This window comes from Chiloscyllium plagiosum, chromosome 1 (genome assembly GCF_004010195.1).
Source record: "Chiloscyllium plagiosum isolate BGI_BamShark_2017 chromosome 1, ASM401019v2, whole genome shotgun sequence".
Lineage (NCBI taxonomy): Eukaryota > Metazoa > Chordata > Chondrichthyes > Orectolobiformes > Hemiscylliidae > Chiloscyllium > Chiloscyllium plagiosum.
This window is the reverse complement of record NC_057710.1, coordinates 115431986-115447044: the sequence shown is the minus strand read 5'-3', so window position 1 is coordinate 115447044 and position 15059 is coordinate 115431986. Positions and strand designations below refer to the sequence as shown.

Sequence of the window (15059 nt, the reverse complement as noted above, 5' to 3'; positions counted from 1 at the left end):
AAGAGATTCTGAAGCTATTTACTGTGGCTGACAAAGCCATTAACAGCACAATTGGTGTAGAATCACAGTTTATTACGCAAAGACATAAATGTCTTCACTAATATCTTTCTGGGGTCTTTCAACTTTTTGGGGTTTGTACCTATCAGCTTCACAGCTAGGATATTCTTCCATACTGAAGGTGTTAAAAAGTCATAATTTGGCAATTGTTCACTTTTGCACTGAATGTAACTACTTATCTGTGAACAGTATTAACCAATTGCATCCAACCATTTTTTTTTACTGTATTTGCAGTTGTTCTTTTTCCAAGGATTTTGGAAAGGCAACAATGAAGGGCTTTTCTCATTTTTAATTCAATAATCATTTTACTAATTCATATTTGTACAATCTTTGAATATAAATATTAGTTAACATTCTTTTAAGATCGAATGACATTGTGCAAATGTCCAAGTATAGCATTATGCACATTAGGAGTTATAACTTTTATTCTCCCAGAGCCATTTTGTGCATAAATATGTGTAAGAAGCATGAGGAATAAGCACTAAATAAGTTTTTTTATTTTAATTTTAAACAGCAAATGCCGCAAAAATGAAGGCATTTATTCAGCTTTACAACTACAATACTTATTCAACATGGATCGTGTAAATCTCAGTGGAGTAAGTAAGAGCATTCTTGTCATCTCTAAGCAGAATAATTAAACATGGGTGGATTCTTGATGACTTAATTCCTATGGAACGCAGGCCTTTACTTGGTTTAGAAATCTGATTTTCTTATGGGCTGTTTCTACATTCAGGCTTCCTAACGACTTAGGAATGGCAGGTGGGATGATGGTCTTTTCTGTCAAAGGGAGGATTTCTAGTTAAAGGGACTGTAAATTGAGTTGCAATAGCTTAGGAGCACTTGGATTTTTGAAGCTGAAGCAACTGCAGAAATGGAAAGGAAATTTGGGTTAGATTATTACCACACCAGATCCCCTCTCATCTCCACCCATCTGCCTCTGGTCTTTAATTTTTACCTGGTGGTCCATTGTGGGATTTGAGGATCGCCAGTGAGGCAAGCTCTCCTTTGAATTGATGAAAGAAGGAGAAGCTCTATATAAAATCATACATGGATAGATGTTGTCGAAGTAACAGAAGTTTGGCACCTCCAAATGAGAGACAGTGCACAAAAAAGATCCATGATCTCAGTATAAACTGACAATTGTATTTAATCACTCGTAGTGCAAGGTGGAACTTCCTAAATTGCACTTATGCTCTGTCAAAGACTGATGGGGTAGTGGTGCTTGATTATCAGCAAATTCTTCCTACCATGACCATAGATCCCCTGTTCCACCACTCGCAGTGTTTTGCTCCCCATATGACTCATCTCCTCCTTGGGATCCCAAGATTTGCTGCCACTTCACCCCCTGCCGGTCACACTCCCCAGGCCACAGCCTACGCAATCTCACAATCCAGTGCAGAATTGGTGCTATATTCAGTTGCAGCAATCACCCTCTCTATGCTACTTTAATCACAGGCAGCCTTTCTTCTGTATTTGCTGCAGCTGCATTCATAATCAGCAGTAATTGTGAGAGAGAACCAGCCTATGGTGGAGCGGTTTCTCAGAAATTCTGACAATTCCATATTCAGAGTGGTTTATCTCTGATTGCTCACCCTGTGACTTTTCCCAGCCATTTATGGACTTTCAGGAATGCAATTGCCTTTTGCCCTTGTGTATTTTGAGCATTTTAGGCCACCTTGTTAATTCATACTTTATAGTATTAGCTGTAGAGATTTTAAATGTCAGAAAGAGGCTCTTCAGCCCTTCATGTCAGTGTAGTTTTAAGCAGCAATCTGCTCTAGTCCTAATGTCCAGCACTTGGCCTGCAGCATTGTTGCTGTGGTGTTTCAAGTGTTCATCTAAGTACTTAATATCGTAGAGTCATAGAGATGTAGAGCACAGAATCTTAAATATTAGGATGGTTTCTGCCTCTGCCATTTTTTCTGATACTCACTACCCTCTGTTTGAAAAAAAAATTCTTCCTTAAGTCCTCTTTAAACTACCTGCCCTAACCTTTAGCATATGTTGGTTATTGATGACAGTATTAAGGGGAAACATTTCTTCCTATCTCTGCTACCTATATCCCTTATAATTTTGCACACCTCAATCAGATTCCTCCTCAGTCTTCCTGGCTCTAAGGTAAACAATCCTAGCCTAGATAGTCCCCCTTCACAGCTGAAATACTTCAATCCAGGTAACATCTTGGTGAATCTCCTCTGTACTCTCTCCAAAACAATCATATCCTTCCTGTAGTGTGGCGAGCAGAACTGCACACAGTACACCAGTTGCAGTCTAATGTCTTATACAGCTCCATCATAGTCTCCATGGTCTTGTATTGAATGCGTTGACTAATAAAGGCAGATGTGCCACGTATCATCTTAACCAAATTATCCATCTCTCCTTTCGCCATCAAGGATCTATGAACATGCACACCAAGGCCATTCTGATTTTCTGTACTTCCCAGGGTCCTACCATTCATCACTACTGCTTTACCTTGTTAAGCCTCCCAGATTGCATCATATCACTCCTTTCAGGATTGAGTTCCATTTGCCACTGTTCCATCTGACCAGCTCTTTTATGCTGTCAAAGAACCGTACAGACAGGAACAGGCCCTTCAGTTCACTAACAGGCTTCTTTGGTCTCTGCACTGACACATGATGCCTTTCTCATGCAAAAACCCCATGCCTCTATGTGGACCCTATCCCTCTATTCCTTACCTATTCATCTGTCAAGGAGACTCTTAAACATTACTGTTGTATCTATTTCTATTGGCTCTTCTGGTAGTGCATTCCAGGTACTTACCACTCTCTGTGTAAAAAACATGTCTCTTACATCTCCTTTAAACCTTCTCCCTTTTAACTTAATACTGTGTCCATACTGATTGATATTTCTAATGTGGGAAAAGGATTCCAATTATCCATACCTCTTATAATTTTGTAAATTTCTATGAGGTCCTCCCTCAGCCTCCAACACTCAAGCGAAAACAAACCAGATTTGTCCAGACTTTGCTCATAAGTAATACCCTTCAAACCCAAAAACATCCTGGTAAGGCTTTTCTGCACCCTCTCCAAAGCCTCCACATCCTCCTTGTAGTGTGGTGACCAGAACTGTACACTATGTAGCCTAACTAAAAGTCTATACAGATGCAACATGATTTGCCAATTTTACTTTATGTCCTAAACAATGAAAGCAAGCATGTGACAACATTATCCACTTGTGCAGCTGCTTTCAGGGAATTGTGGACTGCACGTCTAAATCCTGTTATATGTTAAAGCTTCTAAGGGCTCTACAATTTACTGTCCTGCATTAGATCTTGCATCACCTCGCATTTGTCTAGATTAAGTTCCATTTGCCATTTCTTTGCCCCCAAGTCTCTATTTATATCCTGCTGCATCCTCTGGCAATCCTCCACATTATCTGCAGTTCCCCCAGCCTTTTTGTCTTCCACAATCTTACTAATCACACTACTTACATTCTCCTCCAAATCATTTATATATATTGTAAACAACAGAGATCCTAGCACTGATTCCTGCAGAACACCACTGGTCATAGGTTCCTAGCCAGAAAAATACCCTTCCACAGCTACTTCCTGTCACTGATGTTAGTTAAATTTCCATCTTACCAGCTCACTACAGATCCCATGTAACTTCGCCTTTTGTATCATGCCCGCCATGAGGGAGCTTGTAAAAGGCCTTGCTAAAGTCCATATCAACAATATCCACAGGTCTGGCTTAATCAATCATCTTTGTCACTTTATCAAAAAAAAAGCTCAAATTAATTTTTGATATATGATCTCCCTGCATAAAGCCATGCTGCCTATTGATCATAAGTCCATATTTCATGAAATATGAATAAGAATTTTCTTCAATAATTACTTTACTACTGTTGTAAGGCTCATTGGCCTGTAATTTCTCAGATTATCCCTGTTGCCCTTCTTTACCAAAGGAACAACATTGGCTATTCGCCAGTCATCTGGGACCTCTCCTTTGACTAAAGAGGATACAAAGATTTTGTACAAGGCCCCAGCAATTTCCTCCCTCACCTCCCTCAATATTCAAGGATAGATCCCACTTGACTACCTTAATGCTTTTCCAAACACCCAACATCTTTTTTTATATCGACCTGCCCTAGAATATCAACATATGCCTCTCTAGATTCACCATCCACCATGTCCGCTCCTTTTGTGAATGCCAATGTGAAGTATTCATTAAGGATCTCACCCACATCCTCTGGCCTCAAGCATAAATTTCCTCCTTTGTCTTTGAGTGTACCTACCCTTTCCCTAGCTCACCTCTTGCTCCTTATATATCTACAAAAGATCTTAGGATTTTCCTCAATTCTATTTGCCAAGGTAATTTCATGGCCCCCTTTTTAGCCCTCCTAATTACTTATTTAAGTTCTTTCCTACTTTCTTTATATTCCTCAAGTGTTTTGTCTTCAGTTTCTTAATCCTTATGTACACCTTTTTTTGACTAAGCTCACAATTTCACTTGTCATTCAAGATTCCCAAATCTTGCCATCCTTATTCTTCACTTTCGTGTGAATATTAACTCTAATCACCTGGCCATATGTGGATTAACCCTCAAAAAGCTGCCACAAAACTAGAGTTCCAGACTAATATTAACAGCTTGATTGCTACATTGGCTTCTTCCACCACCACATCCCACAAATGAATGAATAGAAGAGTTCTAACTTTATCTGCCTTAACTATCTTTCTACTCACATTAAAACAAATATATTTTAGACCACTAATCCTGCCATGTTCAGTAAACACTCCTTTTCTGCTCTTCCCTCTATTCTTACTGGCATTAGTCTCAGACTCATAGAACATGGAACATAGAAAAATACAGCGCAGTACAGGCCCTTTGGCCCTCGATGTTGCGCCGATCCAAGCCCACCTAACCTACACTAGCCCACTATCCTCCATATGCCTATCCAATGCCCGTTTAAATGCCCATAAAGAGGGAGAGTCCACCACTGCTACTGGCAGGGCAATCCATGAACTCATGACTCGCTGAGTAAAGAATCTACCCCTAACATCCTATACCTACCACCCCTTAATTTAAAGCTATGCCCCCTTGTAATAGCTGACTCCATACGTGGAAAAAGGTTCTCATGGTCAACCCTATCTAAACCCCTAGGTTCTATCTAAACTCCTCCTCAGCCATTTCACTCACTGACCCATTGCTGTAGTTTCCACCTTTCTGTCAAAATAGTTTAAATCTTTCTGAGTGACACTAGCAAATCTCCTTGCAAACAAACACTTATTTAACTGCACTATCTTCTTATTCCTAACCTTACTGGCATGTGGCACAGGGCGTAATCCTGAGATTACAACCCTAGAGTTCCTGCTTTTCAACTTGCTACCTAACTTCCTGAACTCCTTTTGCAGGACCTCATCTCTCTTCCTGCCTGTCATTACTACCAATGTGTACCAAGACCTCCGGCTACTCAATGTCTTGTGCCCACTCAGAAACATCCTTAACCCTGGTACGAGGGAGGCAACAAACCATCCTGAACACATGGTCTGTCACTGGACACAGGCTTTGAGTCACAAAAACAACTTTCAACTGTCTCTCTCTCTCTACTTCCTGACATTAAGCCATACTTGGATTCATTTTGCCTACTTGCCCTGAATCCAATGGCCACCTTCACCAGTCCCCCATGGAAGGCTTTGTGAAGACATCTTATGAACTATATCAATGGCACTATCCTCAGCTACTCATGTAGTCACCTCATCAAAGATTTAATCAGATCTGTAAGACATAATGTCCCTCTGACAAAGCCATGCTGACTATCCTTGATGAACCGTTGCCTCTCCTTGTGGGGATTAATTCTGTCCTCCATAATTTTTACCAAAAGTTTCCTTATCTCTGATGTTAGACCCTCATGCCTGTGACTTCCATGGTTTTTCTTGCAATCTTTCTTGAATAATGGTACACCATTTGCTGTCCTCCGGGCTTCTAACACCTCTCCTGTGGCCAGAGAGGATTTTTAAATGAATGTCAGGACCCTTGCAATCTCCTCCCTTGCTGCCCACAGTAGCCAGAGATATATCTCACTGGGTCTGAGGTTTTACCCAATTTTAAACTGCTAATAGTGCCTCCCTCTCAACTGTAATTTGCTCCAGTATATCAGTTCTTCTCTGGAATACACTGCCTGGGAGGATGGTTGAAGCGGGAAACCTCAACCTATGAAAAGTATTTGGATGAACAGTTGAAATGTTATTACGTCAACCTAGTTCTCAGTTCCCCTTTCCTAATTTTTCTGCCTTTTAGTCAGCATTCATACAGCGTTCCTAAAGGATATTAGTGAACCAGATGGTTTATCCTAATAATCAACAATGGTTTCGTGGTCATCATTAGACTCTTAATCCCTCATTTTTATTGAAATCAAATTCCATTTTATTGAATTCAAATTCCACCAGCTGCCATGGAGGAATTTCAACCCAGGTCCCCAGGACATCACCGGTAGTTCTGGGATGGTGGGAAGTTTGGCATCGCGATTTGGCTCTGAAGTCGCTGAAGTATTAGGGAATGGTATTTTCAAGAACACTTACTTCCGTTGGCAATAGCACGATTCTAGTGGGATCAGTTTGCGTGCTTTGTTCTGCGCATGCTGCAATGTCTGTGCCATTCTGTGCAAGACAATGTTGATGCCGGTGTCCATGCCATTCTGCACATGCGCTGATGCCAGCTGCTGACAGAGCAGCTTTCTGTGAGAGGTACTGTACACAGAGCAGATTCCTTAGATTTTTCAAATGTTCTGTTAAACCTCCTTTTGTTTTGTTAATAATATGACTTCAACCTTCATCTGGGCTGTGATATACTTTGCGTTCGACTTTTGGGTGATTTTTGAGTGATTGAGAGTGATATCTTTTGCTGTTCTGCCTCTAACATCACTTTTTCCCATAGGCCTAGTTTATTTCTATTAAGTGATTTTCTATAAGCAAGGTTTTGCTGGAATGCAATTACAGTGTTATGGGAGAACTACTTGTACCTGTTTCTGGATTCCTAGCCTAATGGTGATACCACTAGCTATTGCCGGTTGACCCACAATGCCCTTAGAGAGGGAATTCCAGGATTTTGATGAAGTGACAGTGAAGGAATGATAATATATTTCCATGGTGAGGGGCATGGAGGGGAACCTGCAGGTAGTACTGTTCCCATCCGCTGCCCTTATCCATCGAGATGGAAGTGATTGAGGGTTTGGATCCTGTCTAAGGACCATTGGTGAATTTCTGCAGTGCATCTTGTAGATAGTACACACTGCTATTACTGAGCATTGGTGGTGGAGGGAGTGGAGGGAGGGTAGATGGAGAGCTAATCAAGTAGGCTGATTTGTCCTGGAAGGTGTCAAGCTTCTTGATGTTATTTGACCTCTATCCAACAAGGAAAGTGGGGAATATTCCATCACACTCCTCACACGTGCCTTGTAAATAGTGGACAGACTTTGGGAATCAGGAAGTGAGATACTGACTGCAGTGTTCCTCACCTCTGACCTGTTCTTGTAGCTGCTGTGTTTATGTGATGAGTCCAGTTAAGTTTCTGGTCAATAGTAACCCCAGGGATGTTGATAGTGTGGGATTCAGTAATGGTAATACCATTGAATGTCAAGGGGTGGCAGTTAGATTACCTCTTATTGGAGATGGTCATTGCCTGACATTTGTGTGGCATGAATGTCACTTCTGCTAAGTTCTGGAGCACAAGTTCTCAATAGTATTGCAGAAATATCGTCAGGGCCCATAGCCTTTGCAGTATCCAATGCCTCCAACTGGATTGAATCAAATTGGTCGAAGGCTGGTATCTGTTTTTGCTGGGGACCACTGGAGGAGGCTGAGATGGATCATTCTCTCGGCAGCTCTGGCTGAAGATTACTGTGAATGCTTCAGCTTTATCTTTTGACCTTGTGTTTTGGGCTCTTCCATCATTGCAGATGGGGATATTTGTGGAGCCGCCTCCTCCAGTGAGTTGTTTAATTGTCCACCACCACTCAACTGAATGTGGCAGGGCTACAGAGCTTAGCTCTGATCCATTGGTTGTGGGATCTCTTAGCTCTGTCTGTCACTTGCTGCTTATGCTGCTTGGCATGCAAGTAGTCCTTTTTGGGAGCTTCACGAGATTGACACCTCATTTTCAGGTTTGTCCAGTGCTGCTGTCAGCATGCCTTCCTGCAATCTTCACTGAGCCAGGGTCAATCCTCTGGCTTGATGGTAATGGTTGAGTGGGCGATATGTCAGGCCGAGTTTACGATTGTGCTGCAGTACAATTCTGCTGCAGTAGATGGCTCACAATGTCTCAAGGATACTCAATCATTAATTACTGAATCTGTTCAAAGTCTGTCCCATTCAGCATGGTGATAGTGCCGCACAATACAATGGGAGGGCATTCTCAATGTGAAGGTTAGACTTTGTCTCCACAAGGACTGCCTGGTGGTTATTCTTACTGATACTTTCATGGACAAATACATTTGCAGCTGGCAGAATGGTAAGGATGAGGTCAAGTATGTTTTTACCTTCTGTTGGTTTCCTCACCACCTTCAGACCCAGACTAGCAGATATATCCTTTAGAATTCGACCAGCTTGATGCATAATGTTGCTGCTGGGCCACTGTTGGTGGATATTGACGTCTTGAACCCAGAGTATGTTTTGTTCCCTTACCACCCTCGATGCCTCCTTCAAGTGTTGTTCAACATGATTCATTAGCTGAGGGAATACGTGCTAATCAGCAGGAGGTTTCCTTGTCAATAGAAGATTTAGGTTGTTTGGACTGTGACCTCTGGTCTTCACTATCCCATGAGGGATAACATCCTTTCAGCATTTACTCTATCAAGCCCCTTAAGATTCCTATATGTTTCAACGAGATCACCTCTTATTCTTCTAAACTTCAGTGAGTAGAATCCCAAGCTGTTCAGTCTTTTGTGATAAAGCAATCTCTTCATAACAAGGAACATTCTGGTTACAAAACTTGCTGGAAAATGACTGAATGGGAATACCCATCATGTTTAACTGGAAGCCATGAGATTTCATTAGGTCTGGAGTTATTATTGAGGACACCCAAGGCAATACCCTCCTGACTGTGGACCACTGTACCACCTGTTCTGCTGGCTGTGTCCTGCTGGTGGGACAGGACATATCCAAGGGTGATGACAGTCATATCTGAGATGATTCTGTGAGTATGAATATATCAAGCTGTTGCTTGATTAGTCTTTGATACAGCTCTCCCAATTTTGGCATTCAGCCCCAGCTGTTAATAAGGAGGACGTTGTTGGGTCAACAGGAGTGTTTCTGCCATTGTCTATTTCAGTGCCTATGTGTTGTGTGATGGTCCATCCAGTTTCATTTCTTTATTTCTTGAGACTTTTTATTGAAGTGTATAATACAAAGTGGCTGCTGAGCCATTTCAGAAGGCAGTTAAGAGTCACCCACATTGCTTTGGGTCTGGAATCACAGATTTCCTGCCCTGAAAGACGTTAATGAGTCAGATGGGTTTTTCTGAAAATTGACACGGTTTCATAGTTGTAAGTTGATTCTTAATTCCTGATTTTTTTTTTTATTAATTCAAATTTCATCATCTGCCATGGCGGGATTTGAACCCAGGTTCCCGAACATTAGCTGAGTTTTTGGATTAATAATCTAGCAATAACACCACTAAGCCGTTGTCTCTATGATTTCTGTACCTACATTGTCCTTCTCTATCATGAATACATGTGCAAAGTACTCAGTTAAAACCTCACTGATGTCTTCCAGTTCCACATACAGCTTGTCACTTTGATTTCTCATGGTCCCTATACCTCTCCTGGTCATTCTCTTGCCCTTAATATACATATAAAATGCCTTCAGATTTTCTGTGTTTTGCCCACCAATGTTTTTCATATCCCTTCTTTGCTTTCGTTATGTTTCTTTTAAAAATCTCTCTTCACTTTTTACGTGTCTTTTGGGTCTTCCAGTGTTGTGAACTCTCTTCCCTTTGCCCTCATCAAATCCTGTACATTCCTCAATTTCTCTAGACTTGTTGGTCCACCCTTCATCAATACAGAAACATGTTAGTTATGGACTGACATTTCTTTTTTGAAAGCCAACTACTGCACTAATGTAGACTTTCTAACAAGTAACTATTCCCAGTCCACTTTGATCAGACCATGTCTTATATTTAAAATGCCCAACTCCCAGTTCAGAACCCTTATTTCTGGCCTATCTTTCTCCTTTCCATGACTACTTTAAATTTGACTGTTAGATTCGCTACCATTGAAATTTTCCCCCACTGACACTTCTACCATTTGCCCAGCTTCTTTCCCTAAAATTAGGTCCAGCACTAGTCCCTCTCTCACAGGACTTTCTATGTGCTGGCTTTGAAACTTGCCTGACATTTTAAGAATTTCACTCCCAGAGTTTGAGGGGCAAATGGGGAGGCATAAAGTGAAGGTAATGATCTTAGGTGCGGTGTCTCAGGCTATTCTCTGAAGGTAGTACCAAGCTTCCTTCCATTCTTTCTTCCACACCAGTTTTAACATTTCACCCATTTTCAACTGCTTGGTGTAATATTACACTGGAGGCACATAGAGGTCTGCCACATAATTGGACAGTTAAGGGTTTCAATGGACTCGAGGCTGGATGGCCTTTAAACCCTTCTCCCTAGTATTATGGGACCAACTAAGAGATGGGCAGGAAGGTGGTCGGCTACCTATTTTACTTCTGCCAAAAACAAACCAAGAAGGAAACTGTAATACTGGTGTTTTAATACTGTGAACTTTGTATGTAGATAAAACATATTTATTATATTGATGATTATTTTTCAGCATGCAACTTGTCTGACTGAGAATTTCGCAAAGATTGATGTGAATTTAAGTAATATAGTAATATTGGACGAGGAGGCCAAAAACAGTCTTCATGATTTTGGTGAAACTGGCATTGACACAGTTGATTTCACTGCCTACTTCATTGAGGTAATACTTTATTGTTTTTAATTTTCTAGGTAATGATGATATTCCAGTTGCAAAATGCCATGTGATTTGAATTGTGTACACTGTAAATCAAATCGCTTAATTATGTTTTCTTAAAATGATAAACAACTCCATCTCGCTTCATGTCATTGGTATGATTATTCAAATTAAATAAATTGAAGCTAACGGTGCAATTCATTTTCTTAGATTATGATATTTTAACAGTTTTTATTATGTCAGAATTTTCAAATTTAGTTAGGTATTCATCCTGAAAATCAAGATTTAAATGATTAATCGAAGGAATCTGTGTGTTAAAAATGAAAGTTTTTTCCTTTGCCTCCTGTGAAATAGTTCCTCATCCATAATATAATTCTTCTCTTTTGTATGCATTCTGTATAGTTTTGCAGTCCAACCACCCAAATTCTGTATTTTTCTGATTTTGATCTTATACATTTGCCATCCCTTGGCCACATCCTTGGTGTTGCTTATTTTATTACACAGGTCCCAAGCTCTGTTCCTTCCAGTCATTTTGCTCTTTGACCAACTTCTCAGTTACCCTGTCCTAATTTCTTTGCCTTTTGATTGGCATTTATTTTCCCTTGCAATTTTGTAGTGACTTAGGTCAGTTTCCTTCATTCAAAATATTTTGTAACAAATATTTTCTTTCATTGGTTTGTTCTAAATCTTAATTTGATAGAATTCAAATCTGGAGGAGTGTGAAATTTAGGTAGATATATAGAAAATAAAAATCTAACATATTTACGTTTATCACTTAAAAAATGAGATTTTGACTATAATTAAAAACAAAATGCTCTTCCAGAAATGCTAATTCAACTGCTTTTCTCTGTCTTTGCAAACTACTTCCTCATTTCCGACTTTCCTCCATCAAAACTTTCCTCATCTTTTCAAGTATTCCATGTTTGAATCTCTGAAAATGTGTACTTGGTTTGTCGCATCAGAAAGATAGCCAGTCCTTTAACTGGCAGATAGAGGTGTCCATCAAAGTAAACATAGTGCATTATGCCTTTTCATGATGCTCAGCCTCTTTGCACCCTTCAACATGGTAAAACATACCTCTGACGACTAGCACTGGCTTAGTTCCAATTTTATCTATCTATTTAAAAACAATGCACACAGTAGATTTGCTTTCCTTCCTTTGCTGGCCCCCCAGAGATTTATCCTTGAGCCCTTTTTCTTCCTTCCATGAAGCCCTATGTTAGCTAGATTTGTTATCAGGGAGCCATCTTCTACAGATATAACACCATATAAACTGATTCTTTGACCAAGTTTTCAGTTCACATATTCATGTATTCTGTTTGGTTGGTTGTTGGTTTCTTTCTGATTGCACTTCTGTGAAATGGTTTGAGGGAAATGTTTTCTGCATGAATGTCATTGTCAATCACTCGTTAATGAGTATGATTGTCCATCTAGGAAATTTTATGTCACTGGACATGGATTCTGAGGATCCTTATGCAGCTGATGAGTCTGATCCTATAACTGTAACTCCAACCAGACATTTGGCCTTGAGTTCACTGGTACCCATTTTGTACCTCCTCCTGCTGACAGGTGTTCTCAACGAATTGTGTCCCTTCATACCGAAGGTTCCTCCAAGTTAATTTCTTCTGAATTAGGATCTCCCATGTGTTGATATCTATGATGCATTTCTTGAGGGAAGAATTCGGGAAGTCTTTGAAATGTTTCTTTTGTCTTCCTTTGGGTATCTTTCTTGAGCTCGGCAAATAAGATTTGCTTTGTCAGTTTCTTTCTCAAGCATCCTAAGCATGCAGCCGGCCCAGCAGAGTTGGTTTTGGATGATCATGGCCTCAATACTGGTGCTATTGGCTTCTTTGAGGATGCTGACATTAATAGGCCTGTCCTCCCAGCTCATGCAGAGGACCCATCTTAAGCAGTATTGATAGAACTTCCCAAGAGCCTTGAGGTGGCATCTATACATAATCCAAGTTTTGGAGCCATATAGAAAAGCTGGAAGGATAACTGCCTTATACAAAGGCTTCTTGATTTAAGCACAGATCCCACAGTATCATTAGGCATCCAACAGAGGTGCTTGTAGATTGGATGCGATGTTGAATTGCTGTATTGATGACAGCCTTAGATAGCGGAGGCTCCCTAGATAGTGAAAATGTTCCACTTTTGGGACGATTTCTCTATTGATCTTAATAGAAGGATGGACTGGAACTTCCCTTGGAAGCATTGGTAAAGGACTTGAGTCTTCTTGTTGGCTGAGACCAATTCTTTGGTATGTTTTCTCAAAGGCGTTAAATGAGACTTGAAGATTCTCTTCCCAGAATGGAGCTGACATTGTCGTCTGCATGCTGAAGCTCCACAAGTGAGGTTGGTGGCATCTTCTTCTTGGATTTTAACGAATTGAAGTTGAAAAGCTTTTCATCCATCCTTTAGAAAGTATCCATAAGACGATGATAAGAAATAGGAACAGGAGTAAGCCATTCAACCGCTCTTCCTTGCTATGCCATTCAATATGACTATGGCTGATCGAACATTCCTCATGTCCACTTTCCTGTGTTTTCCCAATAATCTTTCAGTTCCCGTACTGATGAAGAATCTATCCAGCCTTAAATATATACAAGGACTTAGCCCCACAGCTCTGTATAGCAAGGAGTTCCAAACATTTTCAACTCTGAGAGAACAAATTCCTCCTCATCTCAGTCTTAAATTGGCACCCCCTTAATCTGAGACTATGTAGTTTTGTCCTAGACCCTCCCATGAGGGGAAACACCCTTTCAGCATTTACCTGTCAAGCCCCTTAAGACTCCTGTATGTTTCAATGAGATCACCTCTCATTCTTCTATCTTCATTGAGTAGAATCCCAACCTATTCAGCCTTTGCTGATATTAAGGATTATCTGAGTGAAAAAAATTGCTGGAAAACTCAGCAAGTCTGGCAGCATATGTAGAAAGAAAGCAGAGTTACCACTTCGGGTCCAGTGATCCTTCTTCAGAATTCATCCTTGTGAATCTTCTCTGAACTGCCTCCAATGAAATGATATCATTTCTTAAATAAGTCCAAAACTGCTCACAACACTCTAGATATAGTCTCACCAGCATTTTGTACAGTTTCAATAAGATTTCCTTATTGTTATACTCCAACCCCTTTGAAATAAGGTTCAATACTCCATTAGCCTTCTTGATTATCTGCTGCCAACCTGTGTACTAGTTTTCTGTTTTATGCACAAGTACCCCAAGTCCCTTTGTGTTGCATGTTTCTGCATTTTTCTTCATTAAATATTCTGTTCACCTTTTCAAATTGAACAACTTCATATTTTTCCACATTATACTCCATTTGCTAATTTGTTTGCCCACTTAATTAGCCTATTAATATTTTTCTGTAAATTGTTTGTATCTCTCTCACAACCTGCTTTTCCACCTATTTTTGTGTCATCTGCAAATTTGGCCACAGTAAATTCACTTCCTTCTTCAAAGTCATTAATGTATATTATAAAACAGTTGTGGTCCTAGCACTGATCCCTATAGAACCCCACTGGCTGCTCCAAAAGTATCTGCATCCTCAATGATAGAGGAGCCCAGCACATGAGTGCAAAATATAAGGCTGATGCATTCACAACAATCTTCAGTCAGAAATTCCGAGTGGATGATCTATATCGGCTCCTCCAGTGGTCCCCAGCATCATAGATACCAGGCTCCAATCAATTTGATTCGCTCCACGTGATATCAAGACATGGCTGGAGGCTCTGGATCCTGCAAAGGCAATGGGCCCTGATAACATTCTGGCAATAGTACTGAAGATGTGTGCTCCAGAACCTGCAGCACCCCTAGCCAAGCTAATCAAGTGCAGTTATAACACTGGCATCTACCTGACAATGTTGAAAAATTGTCCAGGTATGTCCTGTACACAAAAAGCAGGACAAGTCCAACCAGGTCAATTACCTCCCAATCTGTCTACTCTCCATCATCAATAAAGTGATGGAAGGTATCATCAACAGTGCTATCAAGCAGCACCTGCTCAGCAACAACCTGCTCAGTGATGCCCAGTTTGGGTTTTTCCAAAGTCACTCAGCTCCTGATCTCATTACGGCCTTGGTTCAA

General features: G+C 40.5%; 1 protein-coding gene across 13 annotated transcripts in view; it reads left to right on the top strand.

Moving 5' to 3' along the window:
- LOC122551995 (prominin-1-A-like) overlaps positions 1-15059 on the top strand; it is a 281448-nt gene that overhangs the window by 185037 nt on the left and 81352 nt on the right. For all 13 annotated transcript variants that reach the window (XM_043694569.1, XM_043694612.1, XM_043694582.1 and 10 more), the window contains 2 exons: positions 572-653; positions 10834-10980. In XM_043694569.1, the coding sequence (XP_043550504.1) occupies positions 572-653; positions 10834-10980 (229 nt within the window). The remainder of the gene's footprint in view (positions 1-571; positions 654-10833; positions 10981-15059) is intronic.